Below are 24,223 nucleotides of genomic sequence, written 5' to 3'. Positions count from 1 at the left end.
CCAGAGACCCGGGGCTGAAACAGGAAGAGAAGAACTGGGGTTGGGGGAGGGGGTCAAGAAAAGGGGGCATGAGGGAAGAAGCCAGGAAAGGGAACTGGGAAAGGGTGTCAAAGAAGAAAGCCTGGGATTGGGACCCTGGACTTGGGGCCCTGAGGGTGACTGGAAATTGGGTCGGTGAGGGGCCTAGAGAAGGAGAGAAATGAGGGGAGGTCTGGAAGGAGTGGGGAAGAGAAAGAATGGAGACTGGGGAGAGGGAGAGGGCTCCTCTTCTATAAGAGGGGGCGGGATTGGGGAGGGGGAAGGAGGGACTATGTGCCACCCACACCCCTTCGATAGGGGGCCCCCTCGGGGTATTCCTCCAGGGCCCTGAGAAAGGGGAAGGTCTCTGCTTCCTAGGGAAGCCCCCCTCCCCACAAATGGTCCACCCCCCCACCCCAGTCTGGGAATAGTTGGTTGCCCCTACGGAAATCCTGTGTTTGACATCCAGCTGGGGGGGAGGGGCTATCTCCATGGTGACCAGGGCCCAAGGTGGGACAAGGTCACCCTAGTATCAGACCCCAGTACACCCCAAACTCCTAGCCTTGAGACTGGATGTCTTTCCCTCCAGCCTTCCTAGGATGGGTGCATTTGATTGTCTGGGATCTGGCCTATGTCCCTCGTGGGGGTAAGGGATGGTGAAGACCCCCAGAGACGGCCAAAAGCAAAATACAGGGTACCCATTGTAGAGTGTAGAAGTCCTGAGAGAAAGGAGATACAGTTACAGGGTCGGAGAGAGCTCAGTGGTCAAGACTACTACTATTGAAAAGCAACTGAGGTGGGGGAAGGGTATACTCCACTTTCATCCCACTCCCGCCAAACGCCTGCTGTTCACTGGTACAAAACCTGGCCACTGAGAGTCCCTTCCTGTTAGAATTGGGGAAGGGTGGGAGAGATCATTATGTCACCCTAAACCCTGGGCAGTATCATAACCATTCAAGGTAGGTGGAAAAATCATTCCTTAGGCCGTCTTGGCAACCTCTCTCTCTCTAGGTGGTGGTGATTCCCACAGGGCCTCCATCCTCAGGACTTGGAGGTCTATTCTGATTCCCTTCCTGTTGCTGGGAGCCATCCCTACACCTTTCCCTTTCTACCACCCCTGTGCCTGCAGCTCCGGCTGTGCCAAGGCAGGGATTTAGAGGAGGAACAGGAAAGTAAATGGGTGGGGGGAGGGAGATGGTGGTGCTATGAGATGGGGGGACAGACAGGAGAGAGGGCAAAAGAGATGGTGTTGGGAGTGAGAGTAAAGGGAGAGATTATCATCAAAAGGGACCTGGGAGGCAGGATTATGGAGCATCGAATGTTAGGCTACAAAGGATCTTAAGATGCCGAATGTCAGAACTAGTCAGTCTAACCCCCTCCTTTAACAGTTGAGAAAACTGCGGTTCTGAGGAGAAAAAGTGACTTTTTCTTTAAAAAAACAATTACTGCTATCTTTTATTTATACCTTCGTTTCTGAATACATCCTTGCTCTTGGGCAACGAGGTGGCATGTTGTGCATCATTCCAGGCACTGGGCCTGGAATTAAGAAGACCCGGAGTCATATGTGACTCCCTGGCTGTGTGACCCTGGGCAAGTCAGAGCCTTGGTCTAAGTTTCTACAGCTATAAAATTGGGCTGATAGTAGCACTTACCTCCCAGGGTGTTTGTGAGGATCAAGTGAGAGGATAATTGTGAAGCAGTCAGCAAACATGGCATGTTTTTTAGTTGTCTTTTTTCAGTCATGTCTGACTCTTCCTGACCCCATTTGGGGTTTTCTTAGCAGAAATACTGGAGTGGTTTGCTATTTCCTTCTCTACTTCATTTTACAGATGAGGAAACTGAGGCAGACAGGATGAAATGACTTTACCAGGGTCTCACAGCCAGTGTCTGAGGTTAGATTTGAACTCAGGATGGTGAGTCTTCCTGACTCCAGGACTGGCACTTAATCCGCTGTACCATCTAGCTGTCCCTCCTGGCACATGGTAGGTACTTAATAAATGATTGTTCCCTTGCTCCCTTTCCAGCTAATCATCCTTTATAACAAAGAATAAAAGGGGGGAAAACTCATTCAGCAAGCTAACCAATGTATCAGTGGATTCTGACAATATATATAATCTTCCGTATCCATAGTCTCTGCCTCGGCAAAAAAAAAAAAAATGAAGTCCTTATAATTACACAGTGTTTGTTTTTGTTTTTTGTTGTTTTTTTACTTTTTGGTTCAGAAAGTGACTTTTCTAAGATCATGCAGCAAGTATGACTTGGCCAGGACTAGGCCTTAGCTTTCTTGACTCTCAGTCTAAGGCTTTTTCTACTATACATACGTGAGTAGGTGTCCTGGATGGGAAGGTCAGGAAGGAGGAGGAGGTGATCTAGGGAGAAAAAAAGAGAAGAAAAGAAAGAAAGTAGAGGACCCTGTGTAGCGGAGGTGGGGAGACAGCTGAGAAAGTAGGCCAGAGAAGGGAGAAAGAAGATGTAGTGGGATTCCAAAATAGGGTGGGAAATAGAGGGGCCAGAGCTGGGTGGGGGAGGTTGGAGAGGAAGTTGAGGTCATAAGGTTCACAAGTCCTGCTGTATTTATCATATCATATCATATTCAGGAAGAGAAGGTAGACTATAAGTGACCCATGTGGTGAAGGAAGTGGCCAGAAGGGGGAGGGGAAAACTGAAGGAGGTGCTGTCTTTGTGGGGAGTTGACTCAGAACCGGAGAAGAACCTCTGGGAGCTGGGGTGAGCACCTGGGGTTTGGGAGGGGAGGGGATGCTCTAGGGAAGGAGCAGCCATCCCAACTGGGGGGTGGGGAGTGGACTGGACAGCTCCTCTCATTCATTGTGTGTATCATGAAGCCAAAGGTCCCTTCATCCCCAAACCCTTTCCTCACCCCTTCCTGACTGGGTGACCAGCCTTCTCCCAAATCCTATGCCTTGTGAACCCAAGTGGCAGTCCTAGACCCATTTTCCTTCAAAGCTAGTTTCTAGATTGAGACAGAAATTTCCTCGTCTGGAAGCCTAATGCCTGTAAGAGAAAAGAAAATACTGACCTTGAAGTCAGAAGATCTGGATTCTAGACTCTGAATTGTCACTTCCTAGCTGTGTGAAACTGGAGAGTCACAATCTTTCTGAGTTCTAGCTTCCTCTTCTCTAAAATGGTCCCGCCAAACTTGTATTGCTTTCTTTTGGGGGTTGTTGTGAGGAAAGTGCTTTATTAGCTATTAAAAGCTATTTTTTAAAAAGCTATTAAAAACAACTCACTTTATATGGCCCATTTTAAGTTTAGCAGATTCTTGAATACTGTAAGGATCTGTGATTTCTTCTGTGTGGTGCCTTTTTCAGTCCCACAGATCTCAGTCCTTTGATGGCCTTTTGCAAGTGGCCTTCGAGAGAACTGCTATGGCCTTCAAACTCATCACCCTATGGCTGACCAGGCAATGCTCAGGCGGTCATTCATTCTACAAGATTTTAGGAAGCCCTTACTATGTACCAGGTACTGGGCTAAGCCCTGGGCATATATAAATGCGCCAAGCCAGCCATGCAGTTCTTCCCTGATCTATTCTGAGCTGGTAAGAGTTGAGGTAGCTTGCAGCACACCAGGATGATGCATCAGGGGATAGTTTTAGCAGAGGGAGCTTTACAAAGAACTCTATAAACATGAGCTATGATTGTTTCTGGTTAGTCCCAGAGCTGGAAAGGCTTCATCTGTGGTCACAGTCTAGCTCCCTGAAGAGGTTCCCTGGTGGAAGGTTGGCCACCCACCAATGACTTTTCAGGCAGACTACGTACTGAAAACTAAAACTACGAGCTGCAGAAGGCATTTTCATGCCTGAGGAGTTAGAGGTTCTTGAAACATTTATCCCCGAGAGTAAGGAAGAATCTAGGCCCTTGGTAAGAGAATAGTCAATGTAGCCACCATCATAGGCACGACTTAACCTTAGAACATAGGGATTTGTGTGTGTGTGTGTGCGCGCGCGCATGTGCACGTGTGCACACATGTGTTTCCCTTCCCTTGCCCACTATTGGTTTATTAATGGTAGTAACTATGTACTGGCCATAGTTAGAGACTTGGGCAGGGGAGATGGGACTCAAAGATGGAGACGTAGACTCGTCGAGGAGATGGAGCCTCAAGGATGGAGACCTTGGGTCAATGAGGAGATGGGGGCTCGAGGATAGAGGTGTGGGATGAATGAGGGGATGGGAGTTCAGTAATGGAGATGTAGCTCAGTGAGGAGTTGGGGTAGCTCATTGATGAGACAGAAGCTTAATGACAGGATAGGATCTCAGGGAAGGAATGGAGGCTGTGTAAAGGGATTGGGAACTTCATGAAGGAGAAATTAGATCAATGATGGAGATGAAAATTCAGTGAGATATATGGGAGCTTAGTGAGAAGATGGTGGCTCTGTCATGAGATAGGGGAAAATGCATCAGGGATGGAGGTTGAGTTTCTCCCCAGCACAGCCCTAGTGTCTTTGAGCGTTGCTTAGTGAATTCCCAGGAAGAAGAGCAGGTGGGGTGGGGTTAGGGTTGGGGGAGAGCCAGAAGAAAAGGAGAGGGGAGAGATGAGAAGGAGACCTTTCTTCAATGTTTCACTGCTAGGATTCAGTGACTTCAGGCCCCTTTGCTGGGTGGCACAGAAAAGGTTAAGAGCTTCCGTAACAAAGAAAAGTTACCTTCATATCCCCTCTGTGCTCCCTCTGGTGATTGTTTCCAATTTATCCTGTGCATCACTTGTTTGTACTTTGTTGTTTGCACGTTGTCTCCTCCATTAGATTGTAAGCTCCTTAAGGGCAGGGAGTCTTTGGCCTTTCTTCGTATCCCCAGTGCTTAGCTCTGTACCAGGCATATAGTTTGTTGTTTGGTCGTTTCAATTGTGTCTAACTCTTTATGACTCTGTTTGGGGTTCTCTTGGCAAAGATACTGGAGTGGCTTGCCATTTCCTTCTCCAGCTTATTTTTATAGGTGAAGAAACTGAGACAAACAGGCTTAAGTGACTTGACCATGGTCATATAACTAGTAAATGTCTGAGACCAGATTCAAACTCAGGAAGATGCATCTTCCTGACTCCAGGCCTGGCACTTTATGTACTGTACCTTCTAGCCACCCCTCTTGGCATGTTGTAGGTGCTTAATAAATGTTTATTGACTGATTGACCCCAAGCAGGGGTCTGATTTCTTGTCTGGGCCCAGGGTATGCTCTGAAGGTACTTGGTTGGGTTAGGGAGTAAGCCCATAGTTTCCATGGGCAGCTTGAGGCATCAGCAACTACTTGAACGTTGGAGGGAGTGTGGGTTAATGTTGCAGTTCTGAGACTGGGTTCAGGACTCCTGAGTTTTGGGGGTAACATGTGCTCCTCGTCCCGAAGCTGGGGAAGAAGGGGAGACTGAGGTCTGTAATGCTCCTTTTTGCCTCTTCCCCAGCCCCAGTGAAGTGCCTCCCCCACCCTTGGTCAGATACTTTAGGTGGGAAGTTGGGGAGCCAAGCCGGAAGCCTCCTATTGCTCCACTTCTCCCCGCCCTGGACATGGTTCCTTTTTGGTAAGATTCTGAGAGCCCTACATGCCCACTTCTCTCACCCCACAAGCCCAGCTGAACCTCACTTTCTCTACCACCCTCTCAGACCTTATTTTGGCCTCCATGTGGCGATGCACTGGCGCCTTTAGAGGAATCCAAGCAGCAGACTTCTCCATTTCCCAGAAGCCCTCAAGACAGCCCCCACCTTCCAGGACAGAATTCTTTCAGCCCGTTCGTCCTTCACCACTTCCCTTAAGGGACAGCTGGGGGAGGGGTGGGGGACAGATGCTGGGGTAGGAAAGGTCAAGGTTGACCTTGCTCTAGTGCCCAGGTACCTGGGGGGGGAGCCGCCATGATGGTGGGTAGGTGTGCGTGGCATACAGACAGGCTCCAGGAAGTTTACACAGGTACACTGTGTACAGTGTACCCTGTTACAGTTTAGACAGACACACCATGACCTAGCTAGGCACTATGCCAACGGGTGAAATGTAGACAGGTACGATGTGGTGTTGCTGAGGGTAGTATGGACAGGTGGAGTACGGCAGGTGGCACTAGGGGCAATGCAGACGGGAGCAGCCTGGCTCCTTCTGGAGCCTGGCAGTGAACAAAGATGAAATGCAGGGGGTGGGAGCCCATTAAGGGATGGCGCATCTGGATCAACCTGTTTCCCTGAGGCTTGCTTGGGCAATAATCGGGGGAGAGAGGAGGCCCACAGTGCTGGGCATCTCTCTGAGCCCCCAAGAACAGATGCCTGCAGGGAGACTCTGGCTTTCCATCCTGCGCCTGGGAACGCTTCCAAATGTGAGGCGCTCCCTCAGTGAGGAGGGTGAGGTACACAGTGGGCCCTGTGGAGAGTGACTGAGGTTCTAACATCTTGCATGGCAACATGCTGAAGTGGAGACAATGCTGGGCCTGGGTTTAAATAGAGGCAATTAAATCATGAAATACATAGGAGGCTGGACCCGGACTCAGGAAGACCTCGGTTCGTATTCATACTTGAGACACTAGCTGCGTGACCTTGGGCAAGTCACTTAACCTCTGTTTGGCCTCAGTTCCCCCATCTGTCAAAGGCGGGTAATGATAGCACCTACCTTCCTTACGGGTAGAAGGTCTCAGACACTTTCTAGCCGTGTGACTGTAAACTAGTCACTAAACTCTGCCTGCCTCAGTTTCTTCATTTGTAAAATGGAAGTTATAGTAGCATTTACCTCCCAGATTTGTAGTGAGAATCAAATGAGGTTATTTTTGTAAAGTTTTTTGTAAACCTTGAAGCATCAAACAAATATTATTATTGGTCAGGCAGGGTGCTATAATAATTAGGCTATTATTTTATATATCTTATTTATATTTCATCTATCACGTACCTGATATATTTTATGTATCATATATTGATATCATATATTTATTATATATTTATATATCATATAATATTATGTCGTTCTGTATATTACCGTATGTGATATGTTTATTATCCTGGATCTACCACTTACCAGCTGTATGACCCTAGGCAAGCCTCATTTCTTCATCTGTAAAATTGAAATATTAATAACTTAATGTTTGTGTAGCTATTTAAAGTTTGCAGAGCACTTTATGTCTATTAGCTCCTTCAAAGCTCACAGAAGGGACTGCAGATATTATGGTTCCCATTTTGCGTACGAGAACACCAAGGTTTAGAGCCTTGACCATGATCGCACACTCAGCAAATTTCAGAGGTGGAATTTGAATCCAGGTCTCCTACTGACAGCAGTAGCCGTGGTATAACATTAAGCTCAGGGGCCTTCAAAAGGTAGGGAGGAATTTCAGGCAAGATTGTGAGGGAGATATTTGTGGGCAGATGGGGGTCTTGGCCTGCCTCCTAACTCACAGCCAACGTGAAGCTGGCTCTTCTCACGTACTTGGCTGGCCATGAATCAAGACCGAGATGTGCAGAAGGTGGGAACGAGGACCTCTTGAGAAGAAGGGGCATAACCTGAGGACGGTTCTGGGAAGAAGATGGGAAAAGCCTGCTACTCCGGGGACTGCTCAGAGTGAAGGTTCTGAGCCTGCAAGGGGTAGGGGAGAGGGCAGGCAAGAAAGCTGGGGCATGGGATAGACCTGGCATGCACGAAGAAAGGGAGCTGAGTAGATCCAGGTTCGTATGCCGCCTTTGACCCCAGCCAGCTGAATGACCTCGGACAGATCTTGGAGTTCAGTGTGAGGTGGTGGGATATCACAGAAAGACAGTGAAAAGATCTGGTTTTGAACCCCACCATTCCTCTGAATCCTGGTTTTCTCATGTGTCAAAGGAGCAACTACCAATTTCCCCATGAACATAGATCTTCCTCCACACCCCGCATCTCCACCCCAGTATCGCTCTGCAAACCTTAAAGGACTTTAGAGATGGGAACCCTCATTATCATTAGGGAACCCCAGCTCAGAGGAAGACGGAGATGGGATGGGCAATCTGTGCCTGAGAATCCTGGTGGACACCATTGCCTCGGGCCTCCCTGGAATGGCTAGCATCCTCTGGAATCAACTGATCCTCTGACCAGTCCCATGATTCCCCAGGCCCAGGCCCTTCTCCCTCTGCATCTGGGCCTCCCTTGTCCTTGAACTTGGCTGCCCCTCCTCCAGTCACCCCACTGTTGCAACGAGAGTTTCCGGGTGAAGGATGCCTTGCTTAATTTACCGCAAGGCCAAGGCTACTTTCTTAGCTTCAAGAAAAGGCTTGATGGGAGTGTGTGTGGGGGCGTTAAGGGGCACCCTAGGATCTCTTCACCCCATTCCTCCCCAACCAGAGCCATTCCCAAGGGAAAGGTAAGAAGGGGGGAGGGGACAAGATAATCTCTAGTTAAACATTGACCCAGATACATACAATCTCATTGTGGTATAGTAGTAAAAAGCACTGAATTTGGGGTCACAGGATGTGTTTGACCCCCAGTTCTGCTACTTGCCACCCTATGGAACCTTGGGCAAATCACTTCTGTCTGGGTCTCAGGCTCTGGTAAATCAAACTGGATGATCTTTTAGGTACTATCCATCTCCAAATTTTATTTTATTTTATTTTATTTTATTTGCTTTTTGGCAGGGCAATTGGGGTTAAGTGACTTGCCCAAGGTCACACAGCTAGTACATGTATCAAGTGTCTGAGGTCAGATTTGAACTCAGGTCTTCCTGACTCCAGGGCCGGTGCTCTACTCACTGCACCACCTAGGTGCACCTCCATCTCCAGATTTTATTGGTTAGCATCAAATTGTAGTCTTGGGACTGGAAGGACCACAGATTCCTTGCATGCCCCACCAATGACCCCTGTCCCTTCCTTTCCCCATATCCTCCCCCACCCCTCCCCACCGCCAGCCAGAACTGTCCCCCAAAGGTCCTGGGCCATGGCTGAAGCTCTGGGGGTCATTGTCCAGGAGGATATGGGGAGGGCAGGGAGAGGGCCATCCAAGACCAAGGCAGAGAACACCTCAAAAACAATCTTCCGGTGCCTAAGGGTATGTGAGAATCTCTGTGTGTTTGAGTATATAGGACCACAGCCCGTTAGAGCTCGATTTATATATATATGTGTGTACAAGTGTGCATGTGCATGCGAGGGGCTGTGAGAGGTATTAGCTGGAAGGAAATGGAAGACAGATGCCTCTCAGATTGCAGGAGTTCTGAATTCTAGTATATCAGGCTGAACTTTTCCCCTCCCAAAGTCCCCCAAGAAAGGAGTGAGCATTTGGAGGGGTCAGAGGCTTGGAGCAGGGAGCTCCAGGCTGTCCGTGTCCTCCATCTCCTGTTTCTCTGTCCCTTAGGGATCTGGCCATTTCATTCAGACCATGCTGTTATTCCACTGACCTCAGTGGCTCAGGACCTGAAGGTAAGTGTCTGTGTGAGTAAAGAGTGTGTGTGTGTATGTGTGTGGGGGGAAGGATCAGGGGAGGAAGCAGAGGATACAGCCTCAGGGGATTCATTTGGGGGGCTTCCCAGATGCTACTACCACCCCCAACACACACACTCCAGCCCCCTGCCAGTGTCTCAGGCCCTCCCTGCAACCCCCTTCCTCTCACACAGACTATGGTTGCCTGGCAACCAATGGAAGGGGGGGATAGAGAGTGGAAAAGAGCTAGTTTGACAGCCTAGAAGCAGGACAGACAGGGAGATGGCCTTGATCTTTCTCCCCCCTGGGATTCTCCCTCCTCCTCCACTCCATGGGCCCCCCCACCCCCCACAAAGGCACAGACACACACACTCACACACACACACACACACACACACACACACACACACACACACACACAAATGGAGATATACACACATAGCTGAGAAGACCCACAGCCAAATAAACAAAGATACAGAAACACAGAATGGCAGGACTGGAAGGGACCTCAGAATCCTTCTAACCCAAGCCTTCCCATTTGGCAGAGGGGAAAACCTGAGGTCCAGACAAGGGAAGCAGCTTGTCCGAGGTCACACGGCAAGCTAGCTGCCGAGTCCACGTTAGAACTCGGGTCTCCTGGCTCCTGGCTTCTCTTCACCACGCTCCAGAACACCAACATGCTCACTCAGAGGGAGACACACTCAAGTCTCCCAAAGATCTTAATGTGTTTATTAATATTATCTTCCCACTACCAGAGGATCCTAGATCTAGACCTGGGAGGGACCTCAGAGACCATTTAGCCCACCCATTTTACACAGGAGACAGCTTTTTCAGGAAGATCTGGTGGTCTGGGATTGTCATCCAGAGCCAAGCCCAGCGAAGTTCAGAGAGGTCGCCAAGGGCCACACAACTCCCAGGCCATGTGCTAAGCCCGAAAAGGGAATGTTCTGGAGGAAGGATAGAGGAGGGAGCCAACAGCAAAGAGATCCGTTCCCGAGTCTCTCAGCGATTGTTAACATCATTGCTGTTGCTGCTGCTGTCCCAGGGTGTGGTGGTCACCCTGAGGTCTTGGAGGCAGTGGTGAGAGAACACAGACTCTGGCTGGGCCTGCCCAGCTGGAAGCACTTAGGTTAGGAGCCTTGGAAAAGACCGTGTCTTGGGACCAGCCCAGCCAAGTTTGGAGAGGGTCATCGCAGGAAAGGCTGACCACTAGGGATGGAACGTTTTCAACTGCTGCAATTTATTAAATACTGGCTCCAGATTCCAGGGTTGGAAATCTGCAAGGGGGGAGTAACTACACCAAAGGAATCATGGGCCCTTGGAGTTTAGGCAGCCAGGACGCACAGGGAACTTGAAGGCAGAAAGCCCTGAGTTCAGATCCCGCCTCAGACCTTTACTAGCTGTGTAACCCTGGGTAAGGAAATTCACCTTCCTCAGTCTACATGAAATAGGGATAAAATAATAATAATAATAAATAATAATAAAGCTGTGCTAGGCCCTGGGGAGTCAAAGAAAGGCAAAAACACTCTCAAGGAGCCCCCTTTCTAATGTAAAGAATGTTGTCTGGGTATTTATCTTGTCAACAGTGTAAATAGGAGACCTTCCCCACCTCCCAGGGTTGTTGTGAGGATCCAATAGATCGTGATATAATGATAATAATAAAGACCATATAGATATATGTTTACATAATAACATATATATATATATATATATATATATATATATATATATTTGGTACATATATACGTACCAACCACTGTGCTAAGCACTTTACAGTTATCACCTCATTGATCCTCACAACAGCCTTGGGATGCAGGTATGTATGTTATTATTGTCATTTTACAGATGGGGAAACCGAGGCAAACTGGTTAAGTGACTTTCCCAGGGTCACACAGCTAGTCAGTATCGAAAGCCAGATTTGAACTCCCATCTTCCAGACTCCAGGCTCAGCGCTCTATCCACTACGCCATCAGGTTAACTGTATGATATATACAAAGCCCTTTGTAAATTGTAATATACCTTATAAATAGGAGTGGTTATTATTAAGGAAGCTATTACTATTATTAGTCCAGACTCATGAATTTATCATCATGGGAAAATCCCGTTGTGGAAACTCCTTCTACCAATCTGTAACATATGTGTGTGTGTGTTACAGATATATATATATATATATACATATATATATATATGTATATATATATACATGTACATAGTCTTGGAGAGGTTAAGTGACTTGCCCAGGATCACACAGCTTGTATGGGTTAGAGGCAGAACTTTTCCCCAAGTCTTCCTGACTTCCAAGTTGCCCCATGCTCAAGTTTACCATGAATATATCCTGGTTCTCAGGAGGGTCTTTGTGTATTTGTCAGTAATAGTCACCATTGTTCACTCCATTAATTTTTTTCCTACTTATCCCATATATGGCCCTCACCAGTTGCCTTGACTTTTGTCTTGCCACCGGACTCCAATGACTCTGAAGGAAACACTGAGGCTGATGGCTTTGTGCAGCCCTGCCTCACTTAAATCCAATTCACGTGCAAGTTAAGACATCACCCCGTGACGTCATTGGTATTCTTTGAGAATGAAGGACGAACAACAATCCTGTATATGGCTTGCTTTGTGTATACTTGCTTGCATGTTGTTTGTCCCCTCTCCCCATTAGATTGCAAGCTCCTCAAGGGCAGGGATTGTCTTTTGCCTCTTTTTGTTTCCCCAGAACTTAGCACAGTACCTGGCATGTAGTAGGAACTTAAATATTTACTGAATTGAAAGGAAAATTATTATAATTAGGTCCATGTAATATTAAGACAGATAACATGACACATACATGTATATATGTATATGTAATTAGTAGTATTGGATAGCTGATTTCACTAGTGAGGAAATTCCCTCTACCAATGCAGGTCAGTTCTTTCTTTACTATTTATAATTTTAGAGAGTTGCCTATAGAACTGAGAGGTCAGGTGACTTGTTTAGGGCCACATAACCAGTCAGTATGTGTTTCAAAGACAAGACTTGAACCCAGGTCTCCCTGGCTTCCCGTTAGGGCAGGCTACCTCTCAATAATTATATTCACAAGTAAATGATTATTTGAAACAGTGTGGTGGAGTGGATAGGGAGGTGGTCTTTTAGTAATGAAGACCTGGGCTCTGTCTAGTCCCACCTCTGATACATATTGACTGTGTATCCCTGGGCAAGTCACTATAACTCTCCTAGTACCCCAAGCAACTCTCTAAGGGTGAATTATTATAATAATTATCATCATCATCATCATTATTATAGACAGAAACAAATGTTTCTAGAAACCCACTAGGAACCAGGCCACGAAGGCAGAATTCTGTCTCTGTCGCAGGTTAGGAAGGACTCCTAGTCTCATTACATATACGACTAGCTCGGGGCCAGGGAGCCTCTGCAGGTGTAGGGGATCACAAGCAGACAGGGTCCACAGTACGGAAGTGTCTCCCTCTCTCTCATCCTGCCTCTCCACCCTCCACAGGCTCCTACAATGGGCTGTGTGCCCTGTAAGGAGAAGCCAGAATCAGACGCCAAGCCTGAGGCCTTCAACGAGGATGTTGCTAGAGGAGATAAAGGCTATGGGGACCGCTACAGTCCTGAGCCCACCGGGGTCACCTCGCCTTTCCCCTCCCACCTTCCCAACCTCAAAAATTTCTCCCCAAAACAACCAGTCAGCATGCCAGCCTTTGTGAATCCCATTCCCCCAAAGCCTGGAGTCATTGCAGGTCAGTGCTTGGTGAGGGGGGAGTAGGGAGGGCAGGAGGTCCGAGTGGGGAAGTAGGGTCCACCACAAAACCCTAAGGACTTCATATTTAGGTGTCAAACATCACCTGGCATTAAAGTCAACCCAGACCTCCTCCCCTGGCCTGGACAGAGCTTGGGCACAGCTTGGGGTGGGACCCAGAGGTAGAGGGAGATAGGGTACTTTTCTGTGGCCTAAGGAAGAAGATATGGCCCCTGCCTTCAGGAAGTCCCCAGCCACATGCTCCACTCCCATTCCTGCCCTCGGGAAACCTGTGTTCTGACAAGGGAGGCATGATCCCAGCTTCAGAGAACCAATGATGTGAGGGGGGATATCTGGGAGGCTCTGGTCTAAGAGGAGACTGGATTAGACGTATCCACGAGCCAAAGGATGGATTGGGGAGGGGCCCTGCTAGTACTGAGGGTCACAGCTATGGAATGAGCAGTCCTGGGAGTGGAGGTAGGGGTGTTGTTCATCGGTCATCAGAAAAGGCTTCCTGAGGGAGGTCAGGGCACAGCGCCTGGTAGATAGGTTGGGAGAAGATGTCCAAGCAGGAGGGACAGGAGAACAGGCTTGCCTGGGTGGAATAAGGAATGAGAACTGAAGAATTTGGGGATTGGGAAAGTAAAGAGAGAGAGGCAGGTGAGGGCAGGTGGCAGGCTCAGGAGCTGGAGGCCTCGGGGAATCTTTGAGTTCCCGAGCAGAGGGGGCAAACCACCCCCGGGAGTGGTCTTGGAGCCCTGGCCACACTTAGCCAGGTGCCCCCTCTCCCTGCAGGTGCTGGAGTAACTCTTTTCATCGCTCTTTATGGCTATGATGCCAGGACCGAGGATGACCTCACCTTCACAAAAGGAGAAAAATTCCACATCCTCAACAACACGTGAGTGACCCACGGGCCCTTGCTTTGCTGGGGAGAGAGAGAGAGAGAGATCCCCTCAGCAGACATGATTATTATCTTGGGGAGAGCGGGGCAGGGGTGGGGGCGCTCAGCAATCCCAGCTGGTCAGATGCTGGGGCTATCATTCAGCATCCCCTGGGGGTTCCCGTCTCAGGCGGAAGCTGCCAGGCTTGTGCCCCATTTCTCTTGCCTGGAGAGCGAGCAGAGCCGGACAGCTGCTCACTCCGCCCTTCCATCTGTCCTTGCAGTGAGGGCGACTGGTGGGAGGCCAGATCCCTGAGCTCTGGACGCACTGGATACATCCCCAGCAACTATGTGGCTCCGGTGAACTCCATCCAGGCTGAAGAGTGAGTGGGGATCAGAACCACAGTGCTCTGACTTTAATCCAGGCCCTAAAGAATAGAGGAGAGGGACCGGGGAGTCTCTGTGCTCTTTGGGACTGCCCAGCTTCCTCGTTCATCTCACTGCCCTGGATGGAACAGGGGGAGGAGGCACATGGGCTTAGGAGACCAAGAAATGGCATATTATCCCTGCATTCAAGAATCTTTCCATCTAGTTGGGGAGACAAGACACGTTTTTAACGACATCTAAAATCCCTATTTATTCAGGTCCTTCTCAGTTCTGACATTCTGTTCCCTACCCCTTTCTGCAGTCCCAGCGCTAACATCCTGTGTTCTAAGGGCCTCCCAGCTCTGACATTCTGTGTTCTCAGGACCCTCTTAGCTCTGACATCCTGTATTCTAAGGGCCCTCCCAGCTCTGACATTTTGTGTTCTAAGCACCGCCCCCCCCAGCTCTGACATTCTATGTTCCAAAGGCCCTTCCAGCTCTGACATTCTGTGTTCTCAGGACCCTCTTAGCTCTGACATTCTATGTTCCAAAGGCCCTTCCAGCTCTGACATCCTGTGTTCTCAGGACCCTCTTAGCTCTGACATTCTATGTTCCAAAGACCCTCCCAGCTCTGACATTCTGTGTTCTCAGGACCCTCTTAGCTCTGACATTCTATGTTCCAAAGGCCCTCCCAGCTCTGACATTCTATGATAATGAACAATACTAACTGACGTATGATTGGGTCATATGCAGTCCCTATATACAGACAATAAGCGGTGTTACAATTCAGAAGGAGAGATTTTGTTGCATGGGAGGGGAGAGAGGGCTGGCAATGGGGGAAGGAGGCCAGGCAAAGCTTCACAGAGAATGTGGAACATGAGCTGAATCCTAAACCTGAAGGGTTTAGATAGTAGGAGGAAAGCATTCTAGATGGGGGAACAAAGGGCAGGGAAACATCTAGAATGTTCAGGGAATGATGAGTAATCTGTTTTGTCTGGAGTGCTGGGTATGTTGTGGGGGAGTGTGGCTGCAAAGGCAGGTGGAGGCCAGACTGGGGAGGGCCTCAAAGGTTCCTGGAGTATGTGCTGCAGGCAGCAAGGAGCTATTGAATGTGTCTGAGCAGGGAGTGATGCCATCAGAGCTGCGTATGAAGAAAATTACTGAGGCAGCTTGTTCTTCCTGATGGATTCAAGGGGGAAAGACTGAAGGCACTTAAGAAGCTATTACAGCAGGCTAGGCAGGAGATGATGAGAGCCTGAACTACAATGGTCACCGTGGGAACAGAGAGGACAAGAGGGGGTAGATTGGAGAAACTTACCAAGAAGATTCAGCAGGGCCTGGTGATGTTATAGGATTAATGGATCGATAAACATTTGTTAAGCACCTACTAGGTGCCAGGGGGAGCAGCTGGGTGGTGCAGCGGATAGAGCTCCAGGCTTGGAGTCAGGAAGATTCATCTTCCTGAATTCAAATCTGGCCTCTGACACTGACTAGCTCTGTGACCCTGGGCAAGTCACTGAACCCTGCATGCCTCAGTTTCCTCATCTGTAAAGTGAGCTGGAGAAGGAAACAGTAAACCACTCCAGTGTCTTTGCCAAGAAAACCCCAAAAGGGGTCACAAAGAGTCAGACACAACATGAAGTAAAAGGCAGACTGAGGTTTTGAGGCTGGATAACTTAGAAGGTGAGGAGACCCTGGGTAGAACAGAAATATCAGGAGAGGGGGCGATTATTAGGCGGAAGATGAGAAGTTAAGTTTTGGACATGCTGAGTCTGAGGGAGCAATGGGGATATCCAGTGGAGACTTGTAGCAAGCCCGTGGGGTGTGGGGGGTCAGAAATAGAATCGTCTACACAGAGGGGATACTGGAGCCATGGAATTGGAACCGCAGTACCTTGCTGGTGGGAGAAACTCCTTCGTCCATTCTCTGCTCCATCCAAACTGACCCCCTGGCTATTTCATCTCCTATCTTTGTATAGTGCACTCTGCCTCCAACAGAATCACCAACTTCATTCAAAGCCTAGCTCAGGTTCCGCTTCCTACATAGGTCTTTTCCTGATCCCCTTCCCACCTCCCTACCTCCCTAGTTAAGAGTACTCTCTCCTTTTTTGAGATTATTTTGACTGTACTTTATACTTACTTGTGTACATGTTACATCAACTCCCCCCTCCCCGCCCTAGAAGATTGGGGGTGAGGGTGGGGGGAAGGGTTGGTGGCCTGTAAACTCAATGAGAGAACTGTCTGGCAGAAAGGCTAATGGAACCTCAGGCTGCATTAAGGGAGTGTCCACAAGGAAAGAGGTCTAAGGCTGCTGGCCTTAGTCTCAGTCAGGAGCATTCTGTTCTGTTCTGTTCTGTAATCCATATTTTACGAAGGACCTTGACAAGCTGGAGAAGAGAGAATCTAACCCAGCTCTTAGGTATCAGCGGAGACATGGCTCTAGGCACTTCCTGTCTGATGGAGGAGGCAGTACAGAGATAAATTTAAAACATAGCAATGTCTTGAGAATGCCAAGGGATGAACAAATGAATGAACAAATGAAAAAGCATTTATTAAGTGTTTATTATATGCCAAGATCTATGCTAAGCACTGGAGATACAAATAGAAAAAAACTAGACATTTCCCAGTGTTCAAGCCACTAACGCTCTAATTGCAGGAGACGAGGCACGAAAAGAAAGTTTGACTTCAGGGCACATGGAAAAGGTATCCTACGGTGAAGCTTCAGGATGGTTGGCAAGACTCCAAGGGTCCTTAGGTCATGTCAGCAGATTGTACCACAAATTGGACAATGAGTGAGGTTAATCCAGAAAGGCTTCCTGGAGGAGGTGGTTATTCCTGGCTGAAATGAAAGAAGGGCAAAGTTATCTGAGAACGCAGTGAGATGGGTGAGAAGACAGTGAGTGCATCCCCCAGGTAGGATGAGGAGGGGACTGAAGATAGATAAAGATCAGCAAAGGGGACTGATGGTGTTTAGCCTGAAGAAGAGAAGGCAGGATCGCCACCTTCAAGTATAAGCAGGACCATGATGGGAAAAGAGGATTGGACTTGTCTTGGTTGACCTTGGCAAATGAGGCTGGATGGAAAGAAAAATCTCTTAACAATGATGAAAACTATCCAAAGGTGGAAGGAGATGATGAGGAAGCCTTAGGTTCTGTCCAGAGGAAAATGGAGAGTCACTTGTTGAGGAATGCTATAGAACAGTAGCATCAGACTCTAATAGAAATAGATCCCTGTGCTCAGCATGGTGACTTAGAAAACCACAAATTAACATCATCTATGTTGAACTGTATTCATATTTATTCTGTCAAACTTTTCCCAATTTCATTTTAATCTATTTCTGGCTGTACTTGGGAGTTTCACAGGAGTGTGAGACTCCCTGTGGGCCTTGAGTTTGACACCTCTGCTCTGAGCCCATTTTCCACCTGGTACCAAGTGTACCTGGGTCCTTCAGCTCTGAGAGTCCATAATCCTGTAACTGATAATCTGTCAGATCCCAGTTCTAAATCGTAGGTCCTTACAATTTGGTGGTTGAGTCAGTGGTGGCCTTGAAGGCAGTGGTTTCAGTACCTGTGACTGCTCCAGGGTATACCATCCCTCTTGGGACCTTTCTCACCTGGTCCTGTGTGGGCCTCCCCTTCCTCCCCAGGTGGTACTTTGGGAAGATAGGTCGGAAAGATGCTGAAAGGCAGCTGCTGAGCCCCAGCAACCCTCGAGGAACCTTCCTTATCCGGGAAAGCGAAACCACCCAAGGTGGGAGGTGTGGGGAGAGGTTGGGGCTTGGTGGAAGGGATGGGACGAGACATCTGGGAACCCTCATCACCACTTGTCTGTCTTTCTGATGGGGGTGGTAGAAGGCAAGTACTTAGCACCTTTTCTCTCCTCCGCCCTGCCCTCACCTCTCTAGGGACCTATTCTCTGTCTATCCGGGACTGGGATGAGAAAAAGGGGGACCATGTAAAACATTACAAGATCCGTAAGCTAGACAATGGCGGGTATTACATCACCACCCGGGTCCAGTTTGACTCTGTCCAGAAGTTGGTGCAGCACTACACTGGTAAGTGAGGTGTGCTTAAAGGATGGAGTACAGAGAGTGTCCAGCAGGGCTAGGAGTACTGTAAGGAGCTTGGGGAAGAGGGACCCCCACCCAACCAGAGAGGGCTTCAAAACTCTGGCCAATTTGGGTTTTCTCCATCTTTGTGCTTAGAACTTTTTTATTTGCGGCAGGGTGGGGTGGGGAATCTAAACCTCTGATCTAATTTATATGGAGAACTCCTAGTGTGGAAACTACCTCCACCAATATAGATTAGCAAATTAAGGTCTTAGGGAGTTTTCTCAATCACTGAAAGGGTCATTGACTTGTCCAGGGTCACAGAGTCAGCGTGAGTCAGAGGTGGGCTTGAACCAAGGTCTTTTTACTCCAAGGTTGTCCCTCTGTCTCTTGTACCACCTGGCCTTAATCAGTGACTGCTGAGTGAATGAAGGAATGCTAACCACTGTAGTTTTCCATCTAGGAGGGAGGCCCAGAAGCATGGGTCCCCTACATAATTCATTCTCCCTACTATGATCCTTCAGAATTCAACGACGGGCTATGCTACCTACTCACAAAGGCTTGTGCCGTCATGAAACCAGGAACCCTAGGCTTGGGTAAAGATGCCTGGGAGATCAGTAGAGACTCCATCACCCTGGACCGAAAACTGGGCATGGGCTGCTTTGGGGACGTGTGGATGGGTATGAAGTCAACCGGGAGAGCTCTAAGGTCCTTATGGGAGGTGGGGACTTCTTGGGAAGGGTTGTTCTGGGTGTGAGGAGTGAGTCGGAGAGAGGTGGGGAGTGAACAAGAGAGGATATTTAGTTGGAACCCAGGCCTGGGAGATGGTTAGAGTAATAGAACGTACTTACTCAGCACACAGAACACAGAAAGTCAGAGTTGGAAAAGCCTTTAGAACAGAAAATGTCAGATTTGGGAGGGACCTTAGAACACACAATGTTAGAGCTGAAAGGCACTTTAAAATATAGCATGTCAGAATTGGGAGTGACTTTGAATATAGAATGTCAAAGCTGGAGGGGTCCTCAATACATAGAACACAGAAAGTCAGAGCCAGAAAAGACTTTAGACCAGAGAATGTTAGAGCTGGAAGGGATTTTAGGACTTAAGATGTCAGAATTGAAAAGGACCATAATATATAGAATGTCAGACCTGGGAGGGACCTTAGAACATAGAATGTCAGAGCTGGAAGGGATCATAAAATAGAGGCTGTCAGAGCTGGAATGGACTTTAGAACCTAAGAAGTCAGACCAAGAGGAGCCCTTTGCACATAGAACATCAGGGCTAGGCTATATTTTCAGCTCCTAACTCAATGCCTTTTTTCTTGAATTAAATACAGAACGTCATGTGGTAGGGACCTGAGAGATTGTCTAGTCCAACCCTGTCATTTTACATAGCTGTTTTGGGGAGGATAGGGAGGTGGTTTGCCTCTGGGCTCACCCCCTTTTCCCCAGCTGACTTCCTACATACTACCTGTTGCCAGGCACTTGGAACGGCTGCATCAAGGTGGCAGTGAAGACACTGAAGCCTGGCACAATGTCTGCACCAGCCTTCCTGGAGGAGGCCCAGATCATGAAGAGACTGCGTCATGACAAACTGGTGCAGCTGTATGCCGTGGTGTCTGAGGAGCCCATCTATATCATCACAGAGTACATGAGCCATGGTGAGCTGGGAAACATGGCAGGCAGGGCGTGTATGTAGGATGCTAGAGCCAGGTTCCAGGGACACAGGCAGTGGAACTGAGGCGCCCCTGCCTGGTTTCTCCCCTTAGGGAGTCTGCTGGAATTCCTCAAGGAGGGTGAAGGCCAAAATCTGAAGCTGCCTCACCTAGTAGACATGGCGGCTCAGGTAAGAGGGGAACTGGGGATGAAGGTGTGACCAACTTTGAGACTTTGGATTCTTTCCCCTGCCCTCCTCCTGGTGTTTTATTTTGGTCCTCTTTTGGCCCTCTATGGGCTGCCTACATACCCTGTGATCCCCTTACTTGGTAAGTTACTTTAACAGGTGGCCGCAGGCATGGCATACATGGAGCGCATGAATTACATTCACCGGGACCTACGGGCAGCCAACATCCTTGTGGGGGACAGTCTAGTGTGTAAGATCGCCGACTTTGGACTGGCACGGCTCATTGTGGATGACGAATACAACCCCCGCCAAGGTACCCCCTCCTGTTCCCCAGTATTCAGCCAACGCCCTCAGAATCCTTCTCCAAACTCCCAATGTTGCCACTGTAGAGGCTCCTAATGTCTAGGATTTTCTCCCCAGACCCTCAAACCCAAACCTTGGGCTTCTTCACTCTCTCTTGCTTTTCTCCCCCCAAAGGTGCCAAGTTTCCCATCAAGTGGACCGCTCCAGAGGCTGCACTCTTTGGCAGGTTCACCATCAAGTCTGATGTCTGGTCTTTTGGGATCCTGCTCACTGAACTCATCACCAAGGGCCGAGTCCCCTACCCAGGTGCCCCTCAGGGCTTTGGGGTGGGCAGTGAGGGAGGAGAATGCATAGTATAGAATGACGAATGTCTTCTCTTCTGCCCCTAAGATAGGCTCAGATCTAGGGCCAGGGGATTCAGACCTGGAAGGGACTTTAGATGTGATCTAATCTAACTTCCCCCATCATCGCCAACTTCCTGTAGGAGAACGATGAGGTCTAAAGAGGTTGAATAGTTTGCTAAGCATCTCCTGTTTCTTCATTGAGTTCTCATGTGTCATGATTGCACAGTCCTTCCCCATCCTGGCTGTCTTCCTTCTGACTCTCCAGCCTATCAACCCCCTTCTCAAACTGTGGTGCCCAGAACTAAAATCTATTGCAGCCTCTGTCTGAAGGTTATGTCTCCCTCCTTATTTCGGGAAGCTCTGCGTCTCTTAAAGCAGCCCAGGATCTCATTAGCTTTTTTCTGGCTGCTGCATCACACTGTTGACTCATCTTGACTTTAACCCTGTAATATTCTAGTACCCATAGATCTTTTTTTTTTAAGACAAACTAATTGCTTAACCATTTTTTTCCAATCCTGAAATTGGGAAATAGAATTTTAGTATGAGAGTATAAGACTTTCCATTTATCCCTATAGAATTTCATCATATTAGATTTGGCCTAATACTCAAGCCCAACAAAATATTTTGGGATCTTGACTTCTCCAGTGTATTAACTAAACCTCTGAGGTTAATGGTACATGCATATCTGATGAGGGTTTGCTATTCATGCCTTTTCGCTAGTTATTCATAAAAATGGTCAACAGCACAGGGCCCAGCATAGATCCCTGAGGCACTTCACTGGAGACTTCCTGCCACTTTGACATGGGACAACTCGGATTCTAAGCACTCAATTGATTCTGAATCTATCTCCTTATAGTGCCATCATTTCGTTGTTCAGTCATTTTTCAGTCCTGCCCAACTCTTCGTGACCCCATTAGAAATTCTCTCAGCAAAGATACTGGAATGGGTTTGCCATTTCTTTCTCCAGCTCATTGGACAGTTGAGAAAACTGAGGCAAATAGTTGCCCAGGGTCACGCAACTAGTAAGTGTATGAGGCAGATTTGAACTCAGGTCTTCCTAACTCCAGGCCCCAGGACTTGGTCCACTGTGCCACATAAGTGCCCTTCCCACCATATTGACATGGAACCGTTAGTGACAACTGAATCTAACCGCTCAACTAATTAGGAATGTATCTCGTTGTATTACCATCTAGCTTTTTATGAAATACTTTTTTCAAAATCTAAGTAAACTATATATCCACAGCATTCTCCTCATTTTCTAGTTTAGTTACCCTATCAGAAAGGTAATGAGGGTATTTTTTGAGTTTGTTTTTGGTTTTCTTGGCATGACCTATTTTTGATCAAGCTACAAATGAGATATTTGTAAAAAGCACAATACTTGACACATAGTAGGCATCATAAATGCTTATTCCCTTCCCTTCCCCTCCATCCCTCTGCTGGCTCATTTGGTGTTGCTGTTTCCCTTTCTAGAAGTTAACCAACCATCTCTTTAATGATCCATTCCAGAATTGTCTGAAGAATTGAAGTCAAGCTCACTGATTTATCATTTCAGACTCTGTCCTCTTCCCTTTTTTTGAAAATTGGGGCAACATCTGCCCTTCTCCAGTCTTGGGCTCCCTCTTCTGTTTTCTGTGATCTTTCTGACATTACTGGGAGTGTGCGTATACCTACCTTCCAGTTATTTCGGGACTGGAGGGTGTAAGTGTCCTGGACCAGGCGACTTGAATTCATTCAGGGACACGAGGTATTCTTTTCCTTTTTCCCTTCTTATCTTGCAGGTCAACTCTATGTTATCAGTAGTAGAGCCAGGCTACGAACCCAGATCTTCCAATGCCAATGAAGGCTCTTTCCAATACACCAGGATGGAGGACCCTGGACCTTTTGGAGTTTCAGGGAAGGTCTGGTGCCAGTCACAGAAGGCTCTCCTTCCCTAATTGAAATTCTCCCTTGCAATTCTCTCTTCCAGGTATGAATAACCGGGAGGTGCTAGAACAGGTGGAAAGAGGGTATCGAATGCAAAACCCCCCTGGATGCCCATCTTCTCTGTATGAGATCATGCAACAATCATGGCGTCAGGCTCCTGAGGAGAGGCCTACTTTCGAATACCTGCAATCCTTCCTCGAGGACTACTTCACATCCACCGAACCCCAGTACCAGCCAGGTGATGAGTCCTAGCCTTTGCCTTGTTCCACCAGAACACTGGACATCATGAACCTGCCTACTATGGGACCCTACTTATCCCCCAGCCTTGTCGCTGGCAGCTTAATTCCAGGGTCTGGTTTGAGGGACAGGTCAAGGACATCTTTTCTAATCCCCACCTCTACTCCAGGCACAACCTTCCCCAAAAGGATAGGTTTGAACTGCCCCCTAGTCTGGTCCTATACTCTCAACCTTCAACTTTCACTGGTCCGTCCTTAACCTTCCCAAGTCTTGGCACACCAGACCCCTCTGCTCTGACCTTATTATTTATGAAGCCAGTCTCCCTCCCTTATCTGGGCCCCTAGCAATCCTCTCATCCTTACCCTTCTCTGGATACCCGCCCATCCACCCACAGGCCCTTTCCTCTTGTTTGTCTTTTCCCCCTGTTGTGGCTCCCTATCTTTGTCCCCTCCAGATTTTTTCTGCCTCTCTTGCCACTGTGCCGAGAACTGGGGGTGGACTGGGAAAAGGACCATATTCACCTACTTTCTGTAGCCTATGTGTTTATTTTTTAATCAATTCTGTAAATAAAGGAAAAAATGTGAGATGCTCTGTGTTTAGGGAGTGGCAATCAGTGGGAGGGAATGGAAATTAACAGGAGGACTAGATGTAGCCCCCTTGGGCTGGAGCAGAGCATGTTGCGTGGAGGGAAAGGTTAGGGGAGACCAGGGCTGTATCTCCATCTGGAGTTAGACTGGGGAAGGTTACATTAGCATTAAGTCCTGTCACAGTCACACAGAACCAGTAACAAGGACTCCATCTTCAGCCAGGTGATAGCATAAAGGACTTGGGTGGATGGGGAGAATGTGAGCTGTCCTTGGTGATGGTGGTGGTGGGGGAGGACTGAGCTCACATAATAGTTTGCATTTCTACGGGGCTTACAGTTTCCAGCCACACTGGGGGGTGGGTATTGTAAGTATCATTATCCTCAATCCATTTGCCATGCTTGGAATCGGCAGCTCAGAGATCTGAAGAGATTTGCCTAAAGTTAACGAATCTATCAGAACTGGGAATCCAGTCATGGTCTTCTTACTTTGAGATCAATGGACTTTCCACTAGATCAGACTGCCTCTCAGAGATCACACTGCCCATCTAATTCAGGGAACACCATAACAAGTGACTGACCCCTGGGGAATGGCCCCA

At 48.2% G+C, this 24,223-nt stretch overlaps 1 protein-coding gene across 3 annotated transcripts; it reads left to right on the top strand.

Moving 5' to 3' along the window:
- The first annotated feature begins 949 nt into the window (after positions 1-949).
- FGR (FGR proto-oncogene, Src family tyrosine kinase) lies at positions 950-23,566 on the top strand. Of its 3 annotated transcripts, none has more exons than XM_036747412.1 (13): positions 950-977; positions 9,297-9,361; positions 12,858-13,101; positions 13,896-13,998; positions 14,265-14,363; positions 17,991-18,094; positions 18,249-18,398; positions 18,917-19,072; positions 19,873-20,052; positions 20,161-20,237; positions 20,394-20,547; positions 20,712-20,843; positions 22,848-23,566. In XM_036747412.1, the coding sequence occupies exons 3-13, from the start codon at positions 12,867-12,869 to the stop codon at positions 23,054-23,056; spliced, it is 1,599 nt and encodes a 532-aa protein (XP_036603307.1). In that variant the 5' UTR covers positions 950-977; positions 9,297-9,361; positions 12,858-12,866; the 3' UTR covers positions 23,057-23,566. The 3 variants fall into 3 exon arrangements, with proteins under 3 accessions (XP_036603307.1, XP_036603306.1, XP_036603308.1); XM_036747411.1 differs by lacking the exon at positions 950-977 and adding an exon at positions 1,962-2,000; XM_036747413.1 differs by lacking the exon at positions 950-977 and adding an exon at positions 2,719-2,745.
- Positions 23,567-24,223: the final 657 nt, after the last annotated feature.

This window comes from Trichosurus vulpecula, chromosome 2, assembly GCF_011100635.1.
Source record: "Trichosurus vulpecula isolate mTriVul1 chromosome 2, mTriVul1.pri, whole genome shotgun sequence".
Taxonomy (NCBI): Eukaryota; Metazoa; Chordata; class Mammalia; order Diprotodontia; family Phalangeridae; genus Trichosurus; species Trichosurus vulpecula.
Note: the sequence above shows the minus strand (reverse complement) of the source record. Positions and strands in the feature narration are given on the sequence as shown.